The following is a 24,880-nucleotide window of genomic DNA, read 5'->3' on the forward strand; positions in this document are numbered from 1 at the left end:
TCTTCACTTCCTCTAGTTTGGCATAGGGTTAGTTTAATATTCCCTTTTTATGGAGACCTGCTGATCACTGTGTCCTCCAAAAATAGCGTCCCCATAGCTTCTTTCTTCAGCCCATTTCTGATATAGGATACTCTTGGGCAGTTTTACTCACTTTAATGACTTCAGAAATATCCATTTGGTAATGATTCCCAATTTTTTATTTCCAACTCAAATTCTTTCCTAAGTTCTAAGTAGGAATTTTCATTAGTGCTCTTTTGAATATTTCTCACTATGTCTCTTAAGAATGCCTCTACCTCAAACTTAATGCATCTAAAATCGAATTCTTCCACATTTCAGTCTTATGGGTGGTTCACCTCCATCTTCCCTCACAATTCATATTTACCAAGTTTGTCAATTCTAATTTTTAAGAGTTCTCAAGTGGCTAACTAACTTGCCACTGTTTTGTCTTAAGATTTTTTATATGGATTTTTGCAGTAGGATCTTGACCTTCCTGCCTTCAGGCTTGCTTGCTCTTCCACACTGCTTATCAGATTATCCTTTTAAGATAGTGATTCTCTACTGCTGGTACATAGTAGAATTGCTGTAAGAGCTTTTTCAGAGTGACTTACAGGGTCCCATCTCAGAATTACAAATAACTTCTGGAAGTGAGAATGAGGAGTATATAGTTTGAAAAAACCCAGCAGTACTCAGCTATCATTTCCTAAAAGTAAGCCTTCTCATACTGTGTTATTTTTGTTTATTTATTTACTTATGACTTTTTATATTTGTATCTTCTAGTACTTAGCATAATATTTGGCAGTCTCTGTCAGTTGTATAAATGCAGACCTCACCTTTAGATACAGTAATAATAGCATTGGTTGAACATCATGTGCCAAATGTGTTAAATGCTGTATATATGCTTTATCATTTACTCTCCTAACAACCTTATGTAGGTGGGAGTTGTTAGTACCTATATTTTACAGTTGAGGAAACTGAGACATAGAAAACCTATGTGGTTAACCCCAAGTTGCAGAATTTGTAAAGTACAGAACTGGATTTGAATTCTGTGGCCTATGTGCAAAGTCTTTGCTTTTATACAGCTCTTACATAGATAGTTTCATGGTTTATTTTTTCACATTCACAAATCATTCCTTAATAAGGGCTGATTATTATGTTAAGGTTTTTGTTTTTATTTCTCAGGCTATGATTAGCTAAAACAAAGATTTATAAAATATTTAACATTTAGATATGAGTATGACAGACATTCTGGAGTTCTACAAAGTTAATTCAGTGAACTCTGTTTATCTCTGTACTCAATTTTGAAGACAGATTTTATGTTAAAGAATACTGTGTGATAAATGAAGTAAAAATATTTAGATTAACTCAGAATATTATAAATACAAAGAACATTAGACCTCATACATAACAAAACTGGGACTCCACAAGATAATGCGCTTTGCTGAAAGCCTTGAAACATGTTATTTAAAGAATCAAGACTGGAATCCGGGCCTCTAACCTCTAATCTAGGTTTCTTATCTTTCTCAACTATAAAAAGTTAATGTATCTAGAATAAAACAATATTTTCAGAGCTTAAAGAGAATTCTGTTTTTATTTTATCAGAATATATATTTTTTCAGTGGCTAAATTCTTTAACCACAGAGAAGAAACTTATATGACTACTTAAGGCAAAATCATTCATTCAGTGCTTAAGTAACTTATGATTTGTGTGCAAGTACTGGCTTGTTCACCTGGGATATAACATATTTCATGGAATTTTTGATAATTGATTTTAAAACTTGGAATGTGTCTTATTTCTTAAGTATTATGGACATTAAAGTATGCTACCCAAGGATAGATTTGTATATGTTATTGATATCTGCATATAAGCCATAACATAACTTACTCTTAATATAGTCAGAAGCATTTTTTCTTATGATCATATACCATCTTCACTGCAAAAATTGCCATTTTAGATGAGATTTTTGTGTCAGCTTTCTCATCTTAAAACTTAATTTTCTTTGTTAGACAAATTAGACTAAAATTAAGAAAGTTTAGGGAAAGTATGTTCAGACTTAAAGTAAATAAGGTAAAGAATGGTAGCTGAATAATTAATCTCTTTTTTGTTTTTTTGTCTGAGGAAAGTGTCAGTTTTTAAATTTGGACTTTAAGCTACAGCACCTGAAGGAAAATGATACTCCCCCTTGCGAAATTCTGACCTTTCCTGTCCTCAAGATTGAGTCCATACCCCACTATGAATGTACGTGGAGGGGGATGGAAGGTTGAAGTTTTATGCTAGGCTGGGAAGATAAAGATTGAAGCAGTTGTGACTCTTATCCCTTGGCTCCTTCCTCTTCTCTAAGCCTTAGCTCTTGTAATGTTTGGAGTTCATAGGGGGATGGTAAAAATCCTGCCTCTCCTTGCCCATCCAGGCCTTGGGGGCTAGGAAGGGCTATGCCATGGTGGTCCTTTATTAAATAAATGTATATTTATTCAAAGGAAATGTTACATTGGTTCAAATATGGAAATTTAAAACAAACACCATGTTTTGAGGCATTTTTTCCCCAAGATAAAATTGTTTTAAATTTGGCTTTTGTTTAAAAAGTAACCTCAACCAGTTGGTGACCATCAGATTATCGTGAGGGTTAGTACCTTCTAAAACTTACTTTAAAACCATAAAAATATTACATAGAGATCACAAAAAATTATTTTATGGTATGTGGAGATGGGCCAGCCATAGGAGGTTGGAAACATGCATGACAGCAAGCCTGTCACCACCTTGTTTGATAATGTTGCAATTTCATGGAAAAAGGAGATACTTAGGGGTATATTTTAACAAAATACATGCAAGAATTATATACTAAACACTATAACAGATTAATGACAGAAATTAAAGACCTAAATAAGTAGAGAAAACATGGATTAGATGACTCAATACTTTTAAGATAGTAGTTTTCCCTAAAGTGATGTAGATTCAATGAAGTGTTTTCATAGAAATTGATAAGCTGGCTCTAAAATTTATATAGGAATACCTGGCATAGCCAAAACAATTTTTTGAAAAAGAACAAAACTAGAAGATTTGTAGAACCTGAATCCTTTATCAGACTGTGTGTTAACTGGCCTTAGAACAGACATATTGGTCCATGTAACAGAATAGTTGAGACTAGAACCAAAAATATATGGCTAGTTGATTTTTTTTTTTTTGACAGAGATGCCAAGGCATTTCAATAGTTCAAGAATAATCTTTTCAGTATACATTCCTGGGACAACTGCATATCCAAATTTAAAAAAAGAATTAATTCCAAGCTTTACCTCACACCTTGTATAAAAAATTAACTCCAAATGAATCATAGACCTAAATGGAAAAATTAATACTATAAAACTTCCAGAAGAAAACATAAGAGAAAATCGTTGAGATATTGGATTAGGCAAAGATTTCTTAGCTACAACACCAAATGTTCATAAAATAAATTCATAAAATTCATAAAATAAAAGATTGTTCTCTTCTAAATACATTGTTATGAGAATGAAAGCCACAGATTGGGAGAAAATATTTGCAAAACATATCAAAGGTTTGATTCCAGTATATTTAGGCAACTCTTAAATCTCAATAATAAAAAATGATGCAATAAAAATGGGCAAAAGATTTGAGTAGATAATTTACCAAAGAAGATTTCTGCATAGTAGATGAGCAAATGATGCTTAACATTGTTAATTACTATGGCAATGCAAATTAAAACTACAATGAGGTACCACTGTACACCAATTAGAATGGCTAAACATTTTTTTTTTTTTTAAAGAACCTACAAATTGATAATACCTAGTGTCAACGAAAATGCAGAGTAACTAGACCAGACCTGCATTGTTGTTGGGAATGTAAAAATTATAGCCATTGGAAAACAGGCAGTTTCTCTAAAGTTAAAAATATTACCATGTAACTCAGCCATACCTCTCCTATGTATTTACTCAAGTGAAATGGAAACTTATATTCACACAGAAACTTATACAGATGTTTATAGCAGCTTTATTTATAATTGCCAAAAATAGTAAAGAACCCCTAAAGAGCCCTCAACTGATGAATGGATTTGAAACAACCACCAATTTTTGGTACATCCATATAATGGAATGCTGCTCAGCAATAAAAAATTACTGATATAACAACATGGATGAATCTCAAAGGCATTAAGCTACCTGAAAGAAGCTAGACAGAAAATGCTACATATTAAAGGATTCTATTTATTTGTCATGTGGAACAGGCGAAACTCTAAGGATAGAGAATAGAAGTGGTTGCCTGGGTCTAGAGGTGGTGGGAGGGGTTTGTTACTGAGGAGCACAGGGGAATCTTTTGTAGTGATGGAACTGTTTTCTCCCTTGTTTTTTGTAGTGTTGACACATTTCTCCAAACTCACCTGTACTCTAGAAAGGGTGAATTTTATTGTATGCAAATTATACCATAATTTTTAAAGAAGTTAAAAATTCGAATCTTGACCCTTACATCACACTGTACATAAAGAGTATCTCAAAATGATTCATCGACCTAAACATAAAAGCTAAAACTTTTAGAAGAAAACAGGTGAATATATTAAGTGACAGGATACTAAAAGCACTTATTATAAAAGAAAATATTGATAGTTCAAGTTAATCAAAGATTAAAACCTTATTAAACAAACTCAGAAACAGTAGAATGGTTGTTGCCAGGGTCTTGGGGAAGGAAGAAATGGGGCATTGTTCAACAGATAAAAGGTTTCAGTTATGCAAGATGAATAAGTTCTCGAGATCTGTACAACATAGTGCACAGAGTTACCAATACTGTATTGTACAGTTTAAGTGGTAGCTCTCATGTTAAGTGCTCTTACCATAATAAAATTAATTAAAACTTCTATTTAAAGACACTGGAAAATGAAAAAGCAAGCCGTCAGACTGGAAGAAGACATTCACAATACATACATCTGACAAAAAATGTCCAGAATACATAAAAAACAAAATACATAAAAAAAACCTCTTACAACCCAGTAAGACAGCTAACAACCCACTTTTTTTTAAGGGCAAAAAACTTGAACAAACTTCACAAGAGAAGCTAAAAGAATAGCCTATAAATCTAGAAAAAGGTGCCCTTCAGCATTTGTTATTAAGGAATGCAAATTAAACCACAATGAGATACCACTATATCTGCCTAGAATGGCCTAAATTAAGACGACTGAAAAGATCATATGGTCACAAGGATATAAAGCAAAAATCGAATGTGGGTTCATTACTGATGATAATGTAAAATGGTACATGCACTTATCTCTGACCCAGTAATTCCACTCCAAATATTTAACTTAGAGAAATGACAACATATGTCCATAAAAGACTTGTATACAAATGTTCAGAGCAGGTTTATTCACAATAGTCCCTAACTGGAAACAACCCAGATGTCTATCAGTAGGCGAATGGATAAATGTATTGTGATATATTCATGCAATTCAAAGAAAAGGAATGAACTACTCGTGTATACGACAGCATGGTGTACCTCAAAAGAATACGGATTGTATGATTAAATTCATGTGAAATTCTGGAACAGGCAAACCTAAATGTTAGTGACATTAGCCTTATCAGTGGTTGTCTAGGGCCAGAGATGAGATGAAAAAGAGATTGACTTCAGAGGGGCATGAGAAACCTTTTGTTGTGATGGAAATGTTCTGTAAGTTGGTTGGGATTGTGATTATATTGGTGTATACATTTATCAAAAATGTGTACACATGGACCTACCTGTACACTTAACGATGTATTTTCTTACATGTAAATTATACCCTAATAAAATTCATTATTAAAGTTTAAAAAGATTTTAAAATAATGTTAAAATTGGATCTTAAAACAATCTAATTCCTATATCTAATAACAGCCATCATAAATAATAATTACTTTTGAATCAGTATTCTAACTATATCCACTTAGTGGGATATGATCTTGGGACTGTGAAGAAATACTGACCTTTATTTAGATTTACTTAGAATTGTTTTTGGTAGAGGTTGTGTTATAGTATTTTCAAATAGAACTAAAGAGTAAATTTATTAATGTAGTTGTGAACTAGCATTCCAACTGTAAGAAAAGGGAGATACACATGTGAAATGGGGGAAGATGAGGAATAATTGGATTTGAATTAGAGTTGTCAGTTTGAACTCATGTTTTTAAAAAGACATGTATTTTCTTAGCTTTGTCTTCCAAAGGGGTCTAGAAGCAATGACACGCTAGGCATTGAACATACCTGACACCCAGATCTTGGTTTCTAAATGCCATTGCCAACTAAATGGGCTCCTAGTAGAAATGGTTGACTTCAGGTCTGGTGCAGGGAAAATATCAAGGTGAGCCTGAAACATCTTGTGCTCTAAGGTAAGGATATGTTTGAGCACCAAGGAGGACATGTCAAAAAGAGACAGGACTGAAAGGGCAAATTAAACATCAAGAATCTACAGTGATAAATTTTTTAAAAGTATAATATATATATTTCTGAATAAAATATATAAGTATATATAATATACATATAAGAGAAAAAGCAAAAGAAGGAAAGCTCATTTTTATTTTACAGAAGAATGCTAACTTTAAAATATTGACGTGATGATGTCATTAGCAGCCTAACATTTCCAGTCCTCAGTGCAACAATTGAATTAAAGATCACAACTGAATGATGTCGAAAACCATTGGCTGTTGGGAACAAGATATTTACACAGTTTTAAATACCTCAAAATTGCATACTAATTTCAAAGAAAAAATAACTACATGGAGAGATCTAACAAAGTACCTTAACCACCTCAAGTTGAACATCACCAATAATGAGAAACTGACATTGTGTGCATCTTCATGTGATGGGACAAGAAATATAAAACATCACTATATACTTCTCATGAGGTAGCAATCAGGTAAATCCAGAATTTGGGATAGCCTACTATTCAAGAAGATTGTCATGAAATCAAGAAGAGATCTGGGATTAAGGCCAGAGTGAGGGCACTGTTCTAAATTTAAAGAAACATAACCAAAAGCAGTTCTTGAATTTGATTGGATCATACATTGAAAGCTTTAAAAGTCCCATTTTGTCAATAATTGGGGGAAATTGGAATATGAGCTCTGTATTACATGCTTTAACTGACTTAAAGTTCTTTAAGTCTAATAACAATGTTTGGTTTACATAGGAGAATGTCCTGTTCCTAGGACATACAACTGAAGTATTTAAGAACAAAGTGTCATGATGTCCGCAAGTTATTTTCAAGTGGTTTAGTAAAAAAAGAAAAGTGTATATATGTATATGGAGAGAAAGACAAAACAAATGTAACAAAATGTTAACTGTTGAATCTTAAGTGACAGGTATATACTTTTTATTATACTATTCAGTATACTATTTCAGTGTTTTCTCTGGGTTTAAAATATTCAAAATAAAAAAGAGAAGAGAACATCTTGTTCTGAATGACTTTCAATGTATAAACTTGAAATTTTCTAGGTGAGTTTTTGGGAAATAATGTTAATGATCAATTTATTTGAACTATCTGAATGTTAGGATTGGAGGGACCTTAGAGATGATCTTGTTTAGTCCGTTATTCATACAGAGGAGGAAATTAGTCCTACAATAATTGAGTCACTTATTGAAATCAAACTGTAGGCCAGTAGTAGAGCTTGGATAATGAATTCAGCTCTTCTGATTTCCAGGATAGTGTTCTTCTTACTGTATCATGTTTTATCTCTCCCAGTAAAAGGACTTTGGGAGGTAAAAATTGAATTAAGGAAAATACTATGTATCATTTTTCTTCCTAGAATATCTTCAATATATTTCCCCCATTTTGGCAGTATTGTCAGACTTGATCTATTATTAGTCTATAGGTCGGGAATTTAGTCAAAAGACTTCTAATTTTGATAATTGCTCTCCTAGAAATTTTTTGAGAGCTATTTGTTTGGGCTATGTGTTTTTGATCACTTATTTTTATTTTCCTCTAGTTTAAGCTATGAAGAAGGACATCCCTCACACTCTGAAACAGATCTCCTTCAGAGACAGACTTTTGCAGCCTCTCATCAGCTTCCTGGATATCCTACCACACCTCAGCCAACTGGTAAAAATTCTCTCGTGAAATATAAAATGAATCTGTACATTTAGTGAATAAGGAAAAAAATCAGTTTTTACATGTTGGGTTATGAATGTGTGTGGGGGACAGAACAGTGCCATGGAAATTTTAACATGAAAATAAAAGCTTTGTCTTCTTTTTTAACTTTGTCTTTTTTTGATAGAGAATATCCATATAATTAATTGGGAGATCTTTTTTCATGTATCTCTATAAATTTTAAATGATAACAATGGTTAAATTAATATTTATTTGCTATTTCAAAACAAAACAGTTTAGAGTTGTAGAACTTTTGGCCTCAAATTTCAGAGATTCTTTTTTATTTATTTTTTTATTTTTTTTTCAGAGATTGATTTTAAAAATAGGATCAGGACTATCATTTTATATTAATAATATTTTTACTTTGGGATATATTTTATCTTCAAATGTAGGTCTTTCTGGAATATTTGATACTAGTGTGAACAGTGCCAGCACTAACACTAAAGAATCTTCAGTGATGAATTTTCTCTCTACTGTTGAATCTCGAACTGCTCAGGCTGCTTCTTCAGGAACTACTCTTTTACCACAATTCAGGGCTCCATCCTGGCAGACAGGTGATTTTTTTTTTTTTTTCAAAATTGTTAAATCTTATAAAAATACACTATGTATGGCTTTGTCATTATGGTAGCGTGGCTGAAAGTGAAGTTAATTATTGATTTTCCAGTGGACCTTGAAACCTGGAATTTTTCACAATTTTAAGGCAGACAAAAATCAAGAAATTGTTACCAGCAGAAATTTAGTTGTAACACTCTAATAAAAACAAACAAGTTGAAGATGATGATTATTAAAGATAAACCTTAGATGTAAAGTTTATATCTGAGATTTAAGTATATAGCTGACCCTTGAAAAATGGGAGGTGTTAGTGGCATGTTGACCTCCTGTGCATTTGAAAATTCACATATAACTTTTGACTCCCCAAAAGCATAACTAGTGATAGCTTACTATTGACTGGAAACCTTACCAATAAACAGACAATTCACACATTTTATATGTTCTATGTAATATGTACTGTATTCCTTTTTTTTTCACAGATTGCAAGGACCTGTCAGCTACAATCCCTTATTTTTTATATTTTATGCCTACAGCACCTGATCTTCCTAGGTGGTCTCCCATCCAAGTACTAACCAGGCCTGACCCTGCTTAGCTTCCGAGATCAGATGGGATCAGGCTTGTTCAGGTTGGCATGGCCGTAGACTTGTACTGTATTCTTAAAGCAGGCTAGAGAAACGATGTTATTAAGAAAGTCATATGGAAGAGAAAATACATTTGTAGCATTTGAAGAAAAATCCTTATATAAGTAAACCCGCACAGTTCAAACCAGCGTTGTTCAGGGATCAACTAACTGTAGCTACTTGTCTACTTGAGAGGAGCAAAGATTAAATTTCTTTTATTTTTGACTCCATTTCAGTTCTATTGAATATAAAATTATAAGATATTTAAAGTATAAATTATAGTAATTTATGTTTACATTGTGAAAGAATCCCCTGCCCCTATCTAGTTAATTTACACATCCATCATTTTACATATTTATCTTTTTTGTGTTGTTTGTTTTTGACAAAAGATTAAATTTCACTTAGTGACTTCAGGCTGAAAAACAATCTTAGGACCGATTTCATTGTTAGAGTTATGTAAAGTTATCCTTAATTGAACAGATTAAATCAGTATTTAATAGAAGTCATTAGAAGTTGATATTATATTGTGCCTGTTTATATGCACTTTTTAATTTTTATTTCATTTTTCAACTTTCTCCCCCAAATTATTTCTATATATAGTTATTTTTTACGGGATGACAGGTTTTTAAGGTTTTGTTTTAAAGAATAAGAACTGTCATAGTATATTTGAGAAGATAATAATAACTACAGGAAATGATATTTTTTCATTCTGGTGTAAATTCCATCAATAGAGCTTCTCAATATTCCAAATTGCAAATTTTTTTTTTTTTCTTCCAAGGAGATAATTAATGTTTTAGTGTGAAACAAAACAATATTAAAAAAACATAATAGCTTCATTTTTTGTTTCCTGGAATAATTTTACATTATACATTGTTAGACTTTCTATTCTAATTCCTATGATTATATTATTTTAAACATTAATTCTAAGTGTTATTTATTCTTTCAAGTATAACTAGATATTTTCTTTCCTTGTACTAGTAGTTCTCTTGGCATTTACACATCTATCACTTTACATTTTTGTAAATGGAAAGTGAGAGAAGAATGTTTTTGAAAGGACCAGAGAATCTTTTTTTTTTCCCCTCAATTTTTCAAAATGAAAAAAAAAAATTTTAATGGAAGCCCACTAAATGATAAAAAGGTGTACAAATGGAAAGCGATAGTTCCTAACTACAGTCCCACTTTTTAATTTTTTTTTTTTTTTTTATGCCTACAGCACCTGGTCTTCCTAGGTGGTCTCCCATCCAAGTACTAACCAGGCCCGACCCTGCTTAGCTTCCGAGATCAGACATCGGGCTTGTTCATGGTGGCATGGTCGTAGAACATGGACCATGGCTCCACTGGGGCACAAACCCACAGTTCCACTATTTAGAGAAGAGTTAACAGTTTGGTGTTTACTCTTCTTTGATGTCTGTATATCAAAACATGTATATTCACCTGATCAGTGTTTATAGCAACAGTGTTATTAGGGTATGCCATCATTATTTGATCAATCCCTTGTTGATGGACATTTCTACTTATACAAAATAACTATAATAAATGTCTTGCATAATAACTTTATGTCCACTTATTTCCATATGATAAATTTCTAGAAGTGGAATTTATAGATCACAAAGGTATACATGTTTTTACTTTATATAGCTAGAATGCTGTCCTGAAATGTTCATCTCTTCTTGACAGTACTTTTATGATAAGCATGCATCTGTTGTTATTAATTGTTCATAGGAAGTCAAAACTTGAAATGCAAGAGATTTTATAAATGCATACATTTTGATAAAAGAAACTTTGCAGCGTTAGCCTCACCGTTACTTTTGAGATTTATTTATTATGTTAAATGTAGACAATTCAGTTTCAATTTTAATGTTATGAACATTTTAATTTTCCCATTGGCATTTTACATTGGGGCTTCCAGCTAAATTAATCACTAGAGATAATGCACATTTTTTATTGGTTTCTTAATTTTCAATGGCCTTATCTAACTATATATAAACTCATATTTACATAACAATTATAGGTATAGATTTTTGGTACCAATGTAACTTTGTTTTTGCTTTAAGAAAGCTAGCTATTTTGAAGTGTAAGTTTCACAATAAAGATGCAGAATTTGTCAGACTTTTCAGTCTTGTAGAGTTTTTGATGGGTTGAAGGATATATAAGTTATTTAAGTTTCTACTATATAAACATACATATTTGTGCTATATTTGCATAAACTTTTCTTTTCACAGGTATGCATTCCTCAGCAGCAACTGAGCTGTTTGTTACTGGACCTTTGCCAACCACTGGAACACTTCCACCCTCTGCCCTCTCTGCTTATCAGCATCCCACCTCCTTCAGCAATAGAAATTTTGCTACCACCTCACCTTTGGTGCTTCAGGATTCAACTTTTAACACTACATCAAATGGAATTTTAAATCCTCATGACCCTTTGCTACAAATCAAGACTTCCCAGGGAACTGTTCCAACTGCTTTGGCATTTGAGCGCCTGGGCTCCTCTGCATTGAGTAACAGCGTACCACCTCAGTCTTCAACATATCGCTCTGCTCAAGAGTCTGCACCACATCTTTTACAACCTCAGTTTAGTTTGTTGCCTTCAACACTTGGGGGAGCCCAGCAAACTCCTCAAGCCTACAGTTCAACTCTCTTTCCTAGTTCTACTGCTTCCATTGAAAGAGCTCTTCTTAGAGAATGTAGTGTTATTAAACACCATCAGCGGCCTTCAGGTACCCAGTCTATTCAGGCACAACTGACTGGTTCACAGCATTCCTTACATAGTTATCTATCAAATGCAAATGTAGTTAATTTTCAGGAAACAAGCAGACAGTCATCTTTATCCTGTAGCCCAGTTGGAGAGTCTACTCAGGTGAGCAATGGAGGATTGCAGCAAAAGACCTCTCAGGTCTTAGTAGAACTTGCTCAGTCTTATTCGTCTGCAATTCCATCATCAGGGTATCCTCCTTCCACTACAAAAGTACAGAGCTGTTCTACAAAACAACCACTAACGTCAACTAAGACCCCCAAACCTCAAAGTATAATTCCTCCTGTGCAAACACTAAGCTATTCCAAACCTTCACATAACCAGAGTTCTGTAATATCGGGCCAAGCACAAATTTATTCTACAGCGCAACTACCAAGCCTTTTATCAGTTAGTCAGTCCCAAAATTACGGTTTAGTACAGCCACATAATGTGCCATCCATTGTTCATTCACAGGTTTATAGGCCCAGCAAAGTTGAGAAGTTGCCATCCTTATATAAAACTTTGTCTTTTTCTGAGTCATCTCAGACTATAACTTCTGAAAATCAGACACTTAATTATTCTTCTGATCAGCAAGAGGTATTATCTTCAGTTACAAATGAGAATTACCCTGCTCAAACAAGAGATCTGTCTTCAGTTAGCCAGTCTCAAAGTTATTCATCTGGTCATTCTCAGGGTTTATCACCAGTTAGCCAGACGCAGGTTAGTTATTCATCTCAATCACAAGTTTTGTCAGTTGTTAGTCCTTCAGAAAGCTATGCTTCAGGGCAGTCCCTAACATTAACAGCCCCTTCTCTTTCTTATTCTTCCACCTCTCGGGCTCAGAGTTTGCCAGATTCTAGCCCAACCCAGAATTATATTTCTATGCATTCTTCCCAAAATGCTCAGGCTCAAGGGTCATCATCTCCCCAGTCCCAAAAGTTTTTGCCTGCCGTCCAATCATCTTTTGCGTCCTCCACTCATTGTCAGACATTACAGAATAATATGCCTTCCCCTGATCCAAAGTCTTATGCTGAAAGAAAACTTGACTCAAATGTGTATACATCTTCGAAGCAAGAAGATGATTTTCCAATGCAAGAGTTACAGGTATTACAGCCACAAGTATCTCTTGAGTCATCAACCCAAAGGCTATCTGATGGGGAAATTAATGTTCAAGAATCAGCCTATAAGGTGTCAAAGGCAGATGACAGATATTCTCAGAGTGTAATCAGAAGTAATTCCCGTATTGAAGATCAAGTTGTTGGGATTGCTCTACAAGGATCAAAAAAAGAAGAAAGTATGGTTGGTTCAGTGACACAGCTGAACCAACAAATTGGCCAAGTCAGTAATGCAGCAACCCTTGATATTAAGAAGGCAACTAATTTAATGCAAAGTCCACAAATAAGTTTGAATACTAAAGACCTAAACCAGCAGCATTCTCTTATACATAAGGTACATGAAGCCAAGGTTCAGGAGCAGCGTGATCAAATAATTAATGCCTCGTCTCAGATTCAAATTCCAAATCATGCTTTAGGGCATGGCCATCAGGCATCTCTTCCGAATACACAGATCCTTTTAGATTCTGCCTGTGATTTACAGATTCTTCAGCAGTCAATATTGCAGGCAGGCTTAGGACAAGTAAAGGCATCTTTACAAGTACAGCGTGTACCAAGTCCTCAACATATAGTACATCCTTTTCTTCAAATGGATGGTCATATTATTCAGAGCAATGGTGATCATTCTCAGCAGCAACTCCATACTCAAAATACTGAAATTTTGAAAATGGACCTCTCCGAATCTTCAAAACCTTTACAACAACATCTAACAACAAAGGCGCATTTTAATGAAACAAATCAACATGATTCAAAGAATCATTTTGTTTCACTTGGATCAATATGTTTCCCAGAGGCAATGCTGCTCAGTGATGAAAGAAATATTTTATCAAATGTAGATGATATCTTAGCAGCTACAGCAGCAGCTTGTGGGGTTACACCTTCTGATTTTCCCAAGTCAACTTCAAATGAAACCATTCCGGCTGTTGAAGATGGTGATTCTAAATCTCATTTTCAGCAGTCATTGGATGTTGGGCATGTGACTTCGGATTTTAATTCCATAACAGCTACAGTAGGAAAGCCACAGAATATAAATGATATTTCCTTAAATGGAAGTCAGGTTACTGTAAACCTTTCACCAGTACCTACTCTTCAGTCAAAAATGACTCATGATCAACAGCACATTGAAACACCTGGTCAAAATAAAGCATCTAAACTAACTTCACCAGTGGTTGGACCAAGTCATGAAGTCCAGGAGCAAAGTTCTAGCTCATTCAAGAAACAGTCTTCTACCAATCATGAATCTGAAGATGATAGCGAAGTTCCTGTTGAGAGTACATTAAATAATAACAGAAACCAAGAATTTGTTTCTAGTAGTAGAAGTATAAGTGGAGAGAGTGCTACATCAGAGAGTGAATTCACCTTAGGGGGTGATGACAATGCTGTGTCAGTGAACCCAACTAGGAGTGCACTTGCACTGCTGGCCATTGCCCAACCAGGGGAGGCAATCAGTGTCAAGATTGAAGAAGAAAACCAAGATTTAATGCATTTTAACCTTCAGAAGAAAAAAACTAAAGGGAAAGGGCAAACTAAAGAGGAAGACAGCAGTAATCAGAAACAGCCGAAAAGACCTGCCCAAGGCAAACGCCAGAATCCAAGGGGAACAGATATATATTTGCCATATACCCCTCCTTCCTCAGAAGGCTGCCATGATGGTTATCAGCATCAAGAAAAAATGAGACAGAAGATCAAAGAAGTAGAGGAAAAACAGCCAGAAGTCAAGACAGGATTCATTGCCTCTTTCTTAGATTTTCTGAAATCTGGGCCCAAACAGCAGTTTTCTACTCTCGCTGTACGAATGCCTAACAGGACTAGACGACCGGGGACCCAGATTGTCCGTACATTTTGTCCCCCACCACTTCCAAAGACTGCATCTGCAACACCTACGGCTCCGGTGTCTGAAACTGGCGGTAACAGTCTATCAGAAAAACTTGATAACGAACTTAAAAACTTAGAACATTTATCTTCATTTTCTTCTGATGATGAAGAACCTGGAGTACGCAGTCATATTTATAAAAGCACCTCTACTACCTTAACTACATTGGATGCTACTTCTGATAAAAAAAAGAAAACAGGTAAAGTTTTAACATTTAGATTCATAATTATGGCTTTCCACTTATTTTCTGGCTATAAGACTAGTTTTTATGCTTTCTTTGCTTGAAGCAGGTCTGCAAATAAATTTTCAGGACAAAATGCATTGGTAGGTATCTCAGGGACTTTTGTAAATGTTTCTTGCCTATAGGAAAGTTCTGGGTTTTAGGTCGAATTGTCTGTTTCTTCTTGGCTTTTTACCATATGCAACATAACTGACATGGTACGCTATCCAGACTTCTCTAACCTGAGACTTATGGATAAGAGGCATTGTATTGAAGGCTCTGTTGTATTTTCTTGGTATGCCAATTTTACCTGAAGGTTAATGTTTTACTAGTAAGTATGGTTACATTGTGTGCAGCATGCATATTAGTATTAGATAAAATTTCTAAATTTTCTGCTGGCTCTATTTTGCAGTTAGGGGACATTTAGAGGAACTGTTTAAAGAAGCACTGCCTTATGTAAACAATTGACAAGTATAAACGTTACTGTTTTAAAGAATATGCTAAGGAAAAATAAAACAGTAAAATAGCTACTACCTCTGTGCTAGGAACTAATAGCAATGTTGGGAGATACACATTGTTATCTCCAATAATATACAGATGATTGAGAGGAAATGAATTGCCCAGGTCCATACTGCTAGTAAGTGGCAGAGCTGGAATCTGCACTCAAGATTGTCTGATTCTAGAGCCTGTATTCCTGCTTAGCTCTTTTGTATAAATAGAGTGTTGATATGAGTTAAACTTTGTTTTGTGACACTTAGTTATACTTTGAAGACCATCTTCAAAGTCACTTTGTGGAAATTACTCCAGGCAGAATTAGTGCTCATATCTTCTAAATTCTCACAGCCCTTAAGTATCTCTGGAGGGCAAACATTGTAACGAGGTTTAATTTATCCATGTTTCCTTTTATGACATGCTTTTTGTGTCCTAAGAAAATTTGCCTAACCCATGGTCACAAAAATATTCTCCTGTTTTCTTCTAGAAGTTTGAAAGTTGTGCATTTTACATTTAGGTCTGTGATCTCTTTTGATTTTATTTTTGTATAAGATATGAGATATGGGTCGAAGTTAATATTTTTGTGTATAGAAGTCTAGCTTTTCCGGTACCATTTGTTGAAAAGGCAGTCCTTTCTCCATTAATTGCCCTTGCACCTCTGTCAAAAATCAATTGACCATATTTGTATGCATCTATTCCTGGACTCAGTACTGTTACATTGATCTGTGTGTTTATGCTTTCACCAATCCCACACTGTCTTAATTGCTGTAGCTTTAAGTAAGTCTTGAAATAAGGTAGTCTGAGTCCAACAAATTTGTCTTTTTCAAAATTGTTTTGCCTGATTTAGTTCTTTTCCTTTTCCCTATAAATTTTCAGATCAGCTGTTGGTATCTATAAAAATTCCTACTGAGATTTTGATTTTCTTGAATCTATAGCAGTTTGAGGAAAGATGACCTGTTAACAATATATTGAGTCTTAGCAATTCATGAACACTGATTTTTTTTCCCTAGTCTGTTTTGTAGTTTTTGGCATATAGATCCTGCACATGCTTTGTTAGGTTTATTCCTGAATATTTTTTTGGTGCTATTTATTGTAAATGACACTTTTAAAAGTTTTCAAATTCCAATTATTCATTGGTAGATTATAAAATACAGCATTGGTAGATTATAAAATACAGTTGATTTTTATATGTTGATCTTAAATCCTGCAAATCTGCACACCACTTATTCTAGGATTTTTTTTCCTTTCAGATTCCATAGGATTTTCTATGTAGAAAAAGATGTCATTTGCAAATGAGGATAGTTCCCCCGCCCCCAATTTTATGCCTTTTTCATTCTTGTCTAAATACACAGGCTGGGATTTCCTCTACAATATTTAATAAGAGTGATGAGTGTGGACATCCTGATGATGTTCTTGATCTGGGGGGAAAGAAATCTTTCACCACTAAGTATGATGGTTAACTATAGGTTTTTTTAATAGATGCCTTTTATCACATTAAAGAAGTTCCTCATATTTCTTAGTTTGCTGACAGTTATTATAATGAATGGAGATTGAATTTTGTCAAATGCTTTGTCTTCATCTGTTGAAATGATCATGTAGTTTTCTTAGTCTGTCAATATGGTGAATTACATTGATGGATTCCAAAATATATTCATGGCCTTGTACTTCTAGGATAAAACCCACTGACTTTGATATATTATTTTTTATGCATTGATGGATTAGATTTTCTTTTTTTGCATCTGTGTTCACAATGGATTTTAGTCTGTAGTTTTCTTTGTCTGGTTTTGGATCTGGTTATTGCTGACCTCATAAATGAGTTGGAGAGAGTTCCCTTCTTTTGCATTTCCTGTAAGAATTAGGTAGTATTTCTTCCACAAATGTGTGGTTGAATTTTGCTAGTAAATCCATCTGGACCTGGAATTTTCTTTGTCAGAAAGTTTTTAACTATGAATTCAATTTCTTTCATGTGGACGTATTCAACTTGTCTGTTTCTTCTCGATTGTGTTTTGGTATTTCGTACCTTTGAAGGAGTTGCTCCATCTCACCTAAGTTGTCAATTGATAGGAATGAATTGTCCGATATCAATATGGCCACTCCAGGTTTCCTTTACTAAGTATTTGTGTGGTCTATCTTTCCCGATCCTTATACTTTTAAACTATCTGTGACATTGTATTTAATATGGGTATTTTGTAGACAGTATATAGTTTAATCTTTAAAAAAAAAAAACAAAACAACTAATTTTACAATCTCTCAATTGGTATGATTAGACCATTTACATTTAATGTAATTTTTGATATGGTTAGATCTTCCATTTTATTGTTTTATGTTTATCCCCTCTATTTTCATTCTTGTTTCTTTTTTCCTACCTTTAAAAAAGTTATTTGAACTTTTAGTATTTTAAATTTCTCTCTGCTTTTTGGGCTGTGTCTTTTCGTATTGTTTTTAGTGGTTGACCTAGTGATTACAGTCCACTTAGAGTTGATATTTTTATTATTTCAGGTATAATGTAGAAGCCTAACAACCATACAGGTCCCTTTACCCCGACCCTTACTTATATTTGTCCTATATATTATATCTACATATATTGAAAACCCTGATAGAGTAGTAATTTTGGCTTTCAACAGTAATATATATTTTAAATAACTTATGAGGAGAAAAATAGTCTGTTATATTTACCCAGATATTTATAATTTGTGTTACATTTCTTTTATTTCTGATGTTCCAAGTTTTCTTCTGGTATCATTTTTCTTCAGCCCAAAGAACTTTTCCTTTTTCAAGAGTTTTTCTTTGATATTCAGCAATGTAATTATTTGTCTGGGTAAGGTTTATACTGTTTGGAGTTCACTGAGCTTCTTGAATCTGAAATATATGTCTTTTACCAAATTTCAGAAGTTTGGGTGGAACTTCAAAGACACAGATGTAAAACCTTTTGATATTAGTCCTCAGGTTCCTGAAGTTCTGTTCATTTTCTTCAGTCTTCCCCCGCGCCCTCCGCCATTCTTCAGATTGTATAATTTCTATTCCTCTATCTTCAAGTTTATTGACTTTTTGGCCTTCTCAATTCTGCTATTGAGCCCATCCAGTGAATTTTTTATTTCAGATATTTTTTTCAATTTTAAAATTTGTATTTGGTTCTTTCTTCTAGTTTCTATTTCTCTACTGAGAACTTACATATTTTTATTAATTTCAAAAATATGTTTACCTTACCTCATAGAGCATGGTTAAGAGTTGCTTTCAAGTTTTTGTCTGATAATTCCAGCATCTGAGTCATCTTAGAGTGGTTACCTTTTACCTTTGAGAATTGGTCACCTTTTTCTGGTTCTTTGCATATTGAGCAATTTTGGATTGTATCCTGGACATTTTCAGTACCTGAATTCTATTAAAATCCTCTGGAGAATGTTGATTTGTTTTGTTTTAGCAGGCAGTCAGACCAGGAATCTGTTGTCACCTTTCAAGTGGTGGTTCCAATGCTAGTTCATCCTGCTGCTATGGATCTGTTTTCAGTGGTTAGTCTGGAACTTGTGTAAATGGTAGACTTTGTTATACTTTATATTGCAAAGCCTTTGCTATGCTAGTTTGGGTCTATTCTCTTATGTGCAGCTTAGTCATGAAACTGGGATTTCTGTAGGTTCATTCACAAAATGAGAGGATACCATTCTCTAGCTCTCTCCTCTTTGGGAATTTCCCCCACACCACCCAGATGTCAGGGTTTCCAAGCTCTAGTGGGCTTAGTTCATCTTGGCACCAGAAGGCTTTCATAAATTTTTAAAAATTCACTGTCTTATCAATTCTACTTATTATTTCTGATGCTCAAATTGTCCTGTAATGGGCCAATAGAACCCCTTCAATGTTTTGGGGTTTTGGTTGTGATTACATTGAATCCATAATTAATTTTAAGGGATTATATCTTTATTATCTTCTCATCCACTTGTGGAATATAATGTTTTTCTACTTATACCTTATTTTTATATCTTTACCATTATATCATTTTTTTCCACATAGACATATATTATAGTTTAGCAGTTTTTATAATATTTTTTTCCACACTGTTTTCTGATTGGTTACTAATGGTTTATTGGCAGTGATTGATTTTCCTACCTCCATCTTATATTTGGCATTTTTGTTGAATTTTTATTTTAACAGTTTTCTACTTGATTCTCCTGTATTTTTAGGTAGATGTGATTACATATATATTTTTAAATAATGGTAGTTTTATCTTACTCTTTTTTGTTGTTTAGCAGTAGCACTGATGGCAAGCATTCTGGATTTTTATAAAAGTTAACAGTGGGTACTGAATTTTGTCAGATGCTCTTTTGAACATATTCTGATAAATCTGCTTTTCTCCCCACATTAATCTGTTGTTTGGTTTCCTAATGCTGAACCTGTTTTGAGGTTCTTAAAATTCAATACTCAACAAAATTTAACTGGTAATTAAAAAAAATATATTTTTGTTGGGTGCTTTTTTGAGCTTCTGATAAATGAGCTTCTTCCCACGTTAATTTATTATTACTTGATTTCTTAATGCTGAACTGTTTTTTAAAAAATTCACTATGAATTCGTTGGTAATGATGAATTTTAACCCATTGCAAGATTCATTAGTATTTTATTTGGGATTTTTACACCTAGATTCATAAATGAGATTAGCTTATAGTGGTGGAGTTTGTTTGTTTTTGTCTTACTCTTGTTCACTTTTGTAGTCAAGAATATGCTGATCTTATAAATTGATTTGAGAAAGTTTTGCCATTTGTCTAAGCTTTGAAAAAGTTTACCATATATTATAGGGATTTTGCAAAATTTTCTAAGACTATCTCTGGGATTTTTCCATTTTTTCCTGAGGTAGTTTCATCTGTCCAGGTCAATTTAAGACAGGTATGTTTTCAGATTGGATTCAAGATAGCGTAGAATGTAGAGGCAGTGCATGCTGCCTCTAGTGATCACACCAAAATTATAACAAAACTACAGAGTAGCCAGTATGTGGAGTCGCCAGAGGTCTGGCTGAACAGAAGCTCTACAACTAGGTCACCTCAAATAACAGGTGACCTTAGAATAGTAAGGGGCCAGAGATGCAAAACGGTTAGGTCCCACAACCGTGTGTGGCAACTGAGAATCGGGATGGCTGTCTTGGCTGCAGAGTCACCTCCCTAACTTGAGGAGTGAGAGGTTCCAGCCGCACACTGGGCTCCTCAGCCCAGGTTCCATTGCTGCAAAGAGAAGTCCCCACAAACTGTGGCTGTGAAAACCAGTAGAAGTTGTGGCTGAGTAAGATGGAGGGCTGTGAGACCTTCCTCTTAAAGGGCCCACGCCCAGTCTTACTGACATACTGACTTGCTCTGAGCTCCAGCGCCAGAGCAGCTGCTCAAGGGTCACCAGGGACATACAGGGAGGTGCTGAACTATTAGGCTTCAGGACAAGGGCTAGAGGGGTGCCTGGCTCCCAGAAAGAAGTGCAGGCAGAAGCCACTGTTCCTTTGTTAAGCCCTTCTCCCTCCTAGCCTGCAGATGCAGGCACCATCAACTTAGATAACACAGGTTGCTCCAGCGGAGGGATTCCTCGAGACTCCACCTCTCCCAATTTGTGGGCTCACCTAAGTCAACTTCCAGTGATTTATTCCATACAAACGGGCTGTCTTGGCTCCTGCTGCAAACTTTCATAGAATCTCTCAAAGGGTCACAAAACCCAAAGAAGCAGCATCTGGCCTTAGCATCCCTTGTATCTCTTGCTGAGCAGCCTCAAGCCCCGCATCTGTGGCAGCTGGCCTTGGTTTCTGACTTGGCCTCTCAAGGCACTTATAAGCCCTGCACAGGTGGCAGCCACATGTGGATTGCTTGGTGACTCTTACCAGGTGGCCCCAGAGGTGCCCAGGCAGCAATTGAACTTGGCCTGCAGCCGGATCCCTCCCAGATCTGTGCCAAGGGGCCCCACAACACAGCTACTACATAAAGCCACTCTACTAAGACCAGGAGACTTAAGAGCCCTACCTAATACATAGAAACAGACACAGGGAGGCAACCACAATGGGAAGACAAAGAAGCATATCCCACATGAAAGAATAGAACAAAACTCCAGAAAAAGATTTCACTAAAATGGAGACAAGCAATACACCAGGTACAGAGTTCAAAACACTGATTATAAGGATGCTCAAGGAACTTACGGGAAGAGTAGATGAACTCAATGAAGAACTTTAACAAAGAGATTAAAAAAAAAAAATAGAAATGGAGATGGAAAACATAATAGGGAGCCAGTCAGAAATGAAGAATATAATATCTAAGATGAAGAGTACATTGGAAAGAATCAACAGAGTGGATGAAACGCAGGATCGAATCAGCGACATAGAGAATGGGGTAGCGGAGAACACCCAATCAGAACAGCAACAAGAGAAAAGAATCAAAAATAAAAATGAAGATAGTTTAAGAAGCCTCCAGGGCAAAGCTGTGTGTAACATTCACATGCTGAATACCAGAAGGAGAAGAGAGAGAGCAACAAAGAATTGAAGACCTATTTGAAGAAATAATGACAGAAAACTAACCTAATCTAGTAAGGGAAGTAGACGTATAACCCCAGGAAGTTCAGAGAATCCCCAACAAGATGAACCCAAAGAGGCCCACACTAAGACATAATTAAAACGCTAAAGGTTAAATTCAAAGAGTGAATCTTAAAAGCGGTGAGAAAAGCAATTAGTTAGTTACATACAAGGGAACGCCCATAAGACTGTCAGCTGATTTCTCAACAGAAGGGATTGGCACAAAATATTCAAAGTGGTAAAAACCCAGGACCTACAACCAAGATTACTTCACACAGCAGAAGTTATCATTTAGAATCAAAAGACAAATAAAGAGCTACCCAGACAAGAAAAAGCTAAAGGAGTTCCTCAAAGCCAGTATTACAGGAAATGTTGGAGGGACTTCTTTAAGAAGAAGAAAAAAATATGTATCAAAAGTCTAAATAAAGAATGACAATAACTACATATCTGTCAATGAGTATTTCAAATAAAGAATTAAATGTGCCAATCAAAAGATAGGGTGGCTGAATGGATAAGAAAACAAGACCCTTAAATATGCTGCCTATAAGAGACTCACTTTAGATTAAAAGACACACACAGAAGTAACATAATAGGATGGAAAAAGATATTGCATGATGGACCTAGAGGGTAGTGTACTAAGTGCAGTAAGTCTGAGTGATGCCATATGATTGAACGTTTATGTGGAATCTAAAGAACAAAATAAACAAACAAAAAATAGAAACAAACTCATAGATACAGAGAACATTTTGAGGGTTACCAGATGAGAGGGACGCTGGGGAGGTCAGTGAAAAGGGGGGATGGGATTAAGAAGTATAGATTGGTAGTTATAAATAGTCATTAAGATAGAAAGTACAGCATAAGGAATATACCCAATAATATTGTACGGTGTCAGAGGAGTACTAGATTTATTAGGGTGATCACTTTGTGAGTTATACAAATCTAGATGTCTAATCACTGTGTTGTACACCTGAAACTAACATAGTATAGTATGCCAACTATAATTGAGAAATAAAAAATCATTAATTAAAAAGTATATGTTATAGTAAAATCATCTCTTGCACTTATATTTTAACATTTGTTGTTATAAAGTTGTACATAGTATTCCCTCATAAGTTTTCAGTCTCCTTTAGTTCTGTAATTATTGTTCTCGTTCTTGCTCCAAGTGATTATTTGATTCTTTTTCCTTATCAGTCTCTGAAAGGTTTGCCTGTTTAACGGTTCTTTTCAAGGAACCAATGTACTTACTTTTTTTTTTTCTCTTGACATCATTTTTTACTCACTTTTTTAAAAAAATTCTGCTTTTATTAATTCTTTTTCTCTATATTTCCTGGGTTCAATTTAATATTCTTTCTCTGGCTTCTTAAGTTTAATACTTTTTGTATTTGCTTGCTTTCTAATAAATGGCATTAAAGTGTTAGTGTTCTTCTATGCACCACATTCTAGCTCTGTCACTCTGGTTTCAACTTGTAGTGTTCTCACTGTCCTTTCTAATGGTTTGTCATTTCAGTTTTAATTTCCATTTTAACCCAGGAGTTATTAAGAATGGAGGTTTTTGGTCTTTTTCCTAGTAGGTTTTGATTTTTGTTGTCATCTTTGGAATTCCTTTATTACTAACTTATGGCCCTATCGTATTGTGATCAAGGAAATATGGCTTAGTGTCTGCATTTTTAAATGCATGGAAATTTTATTAGTAGCTTGGTAAATGGTCAGTTTTTATAAATATTTTATGAGTACCAAGTGATAATAGATTTTATTTTGTAATATTGTTCAAATCCTTTATATCTCTTTATTTTTTGTTTAATGTAATAAACGACATTAGGTCATATAAGAAATATGTATATGTATATGTTCAATGTAAATGACAGGTCTAGAATTTGCCTTAAACTATCCCAGCAAATATAAAATGGGTGACAGATAGATGAAAGAAGTATACCAAAATGTTTATGGTTGTGACTGCTGGGTTATGGTACTTGAAGATTTGTATTCTTTACTTTTGTGTGTGTTTGAAATTTTTAATAAAAAAAATGTTTTAAATCTTCCCTATCCTTGTTTTTAGATTGCTTGATCTGTTTAAAGTTTGCAACTATGTTTTATTTATTTAGTACCGTTTACTTGATATGTTTTGAACCCATGTAATTCAGTGCATAAAATTTTACTACAGTTAAATTTCCTTTTATCATAATAAAACCTCTTTTTCCCATTTCATTCCTCATTTGTTTTTAACATTGCCATACTACTTTCATTGTTATTGTAGCATTTTTAGTATATTTCTCCATCTCTCTCTTCTTTCAGAACATTTTTTCATGTGAAATAAAACTCACAAGTAGAAATAAAACTCACAAGTAGCTGGATGGTAATCGGAAAACACAAAAATGTCCATAAATTTGAAAATGCACACATTGTTTAAGCCGTATTCTCTGACTACAATACAGTAATTTCATAAAAGAATAATAGAAATAAAAAGCAATAAGTTTTTACTTAAAAACTTCTAAATAACTCATGGCTTAAAAAAGAAACGAAAACTGAAATAACAAACCACTTAGAAAAGAGAGTGGATCATTATATTTCAAAACCAATGGGGCAAAGAAGAAGATTTATGGTGTTAAATGCTACTCATTAGAAAGCAAGACAGTACAAAAATAAATTGAGTATTAAATT

At 34.3% G+C, this 24,880-nt stretch overlaps 1 protein-coding gene and 2 pseudogenes across 4 annotated transcripts in view; 1 reads left to right on the forward strand and 2 right to left on the reverse strand.

The window, feature by feature from the left end:
- QSER1 (glutamine and serine rich 1) overlaps positions 1–24,880 on the forward strand; it is a 62,097-nt gene that overhangs the window by 13,374 nt on the left and 23,843 nt on the right. For 3 of the 4 annotated variants that reach the window (XM_006908010.3, XM_015586386.2, XM_006908009.3), the window contains exons 2-4: positions 7,942–8,054; positions 8,495–8,656; positions 11,497–15,189. In XM_006908010.3, the coding sequence (XP_006908072.1) occupies positions 8,560–8,656; positions 11,497–15,189 (3,790 nt within the window). In that variant the 5' untranslated portion in view covers positions 7,942–8,054; positions 8,495–8,559. The remainder of the gene's footprint in view (positions 1–7,941; positions 8,055–8,494; positions 8,657–11,496; positions 15,190–24,880) is intronic. The other variant, XM_015586385.2, reaches the window with a different exon arrangement.
- Positions 9,179–9,297, reverse strand: LOC112476719 (annotated as a pseudogene).
- Positions 10,479–10,594, reverse strand: LOC112476668 (annotated as a pseudogene).

The sequence above is a fragment of the Pteropus alecto genome, unplaced genomic scaffold, assembly GCF_000325575.1.
Source record: "Pteropus alecto unplaced genomic scaffold, ASM32557v1 scaffold71, whole genome shotgun sequence".
Lineage (NCBI taxonomy): Eukaryota > Metazoa > Chordata > Mammalia > Chiroptera > Pteropodidae > Pteropus > Pteropus alecto.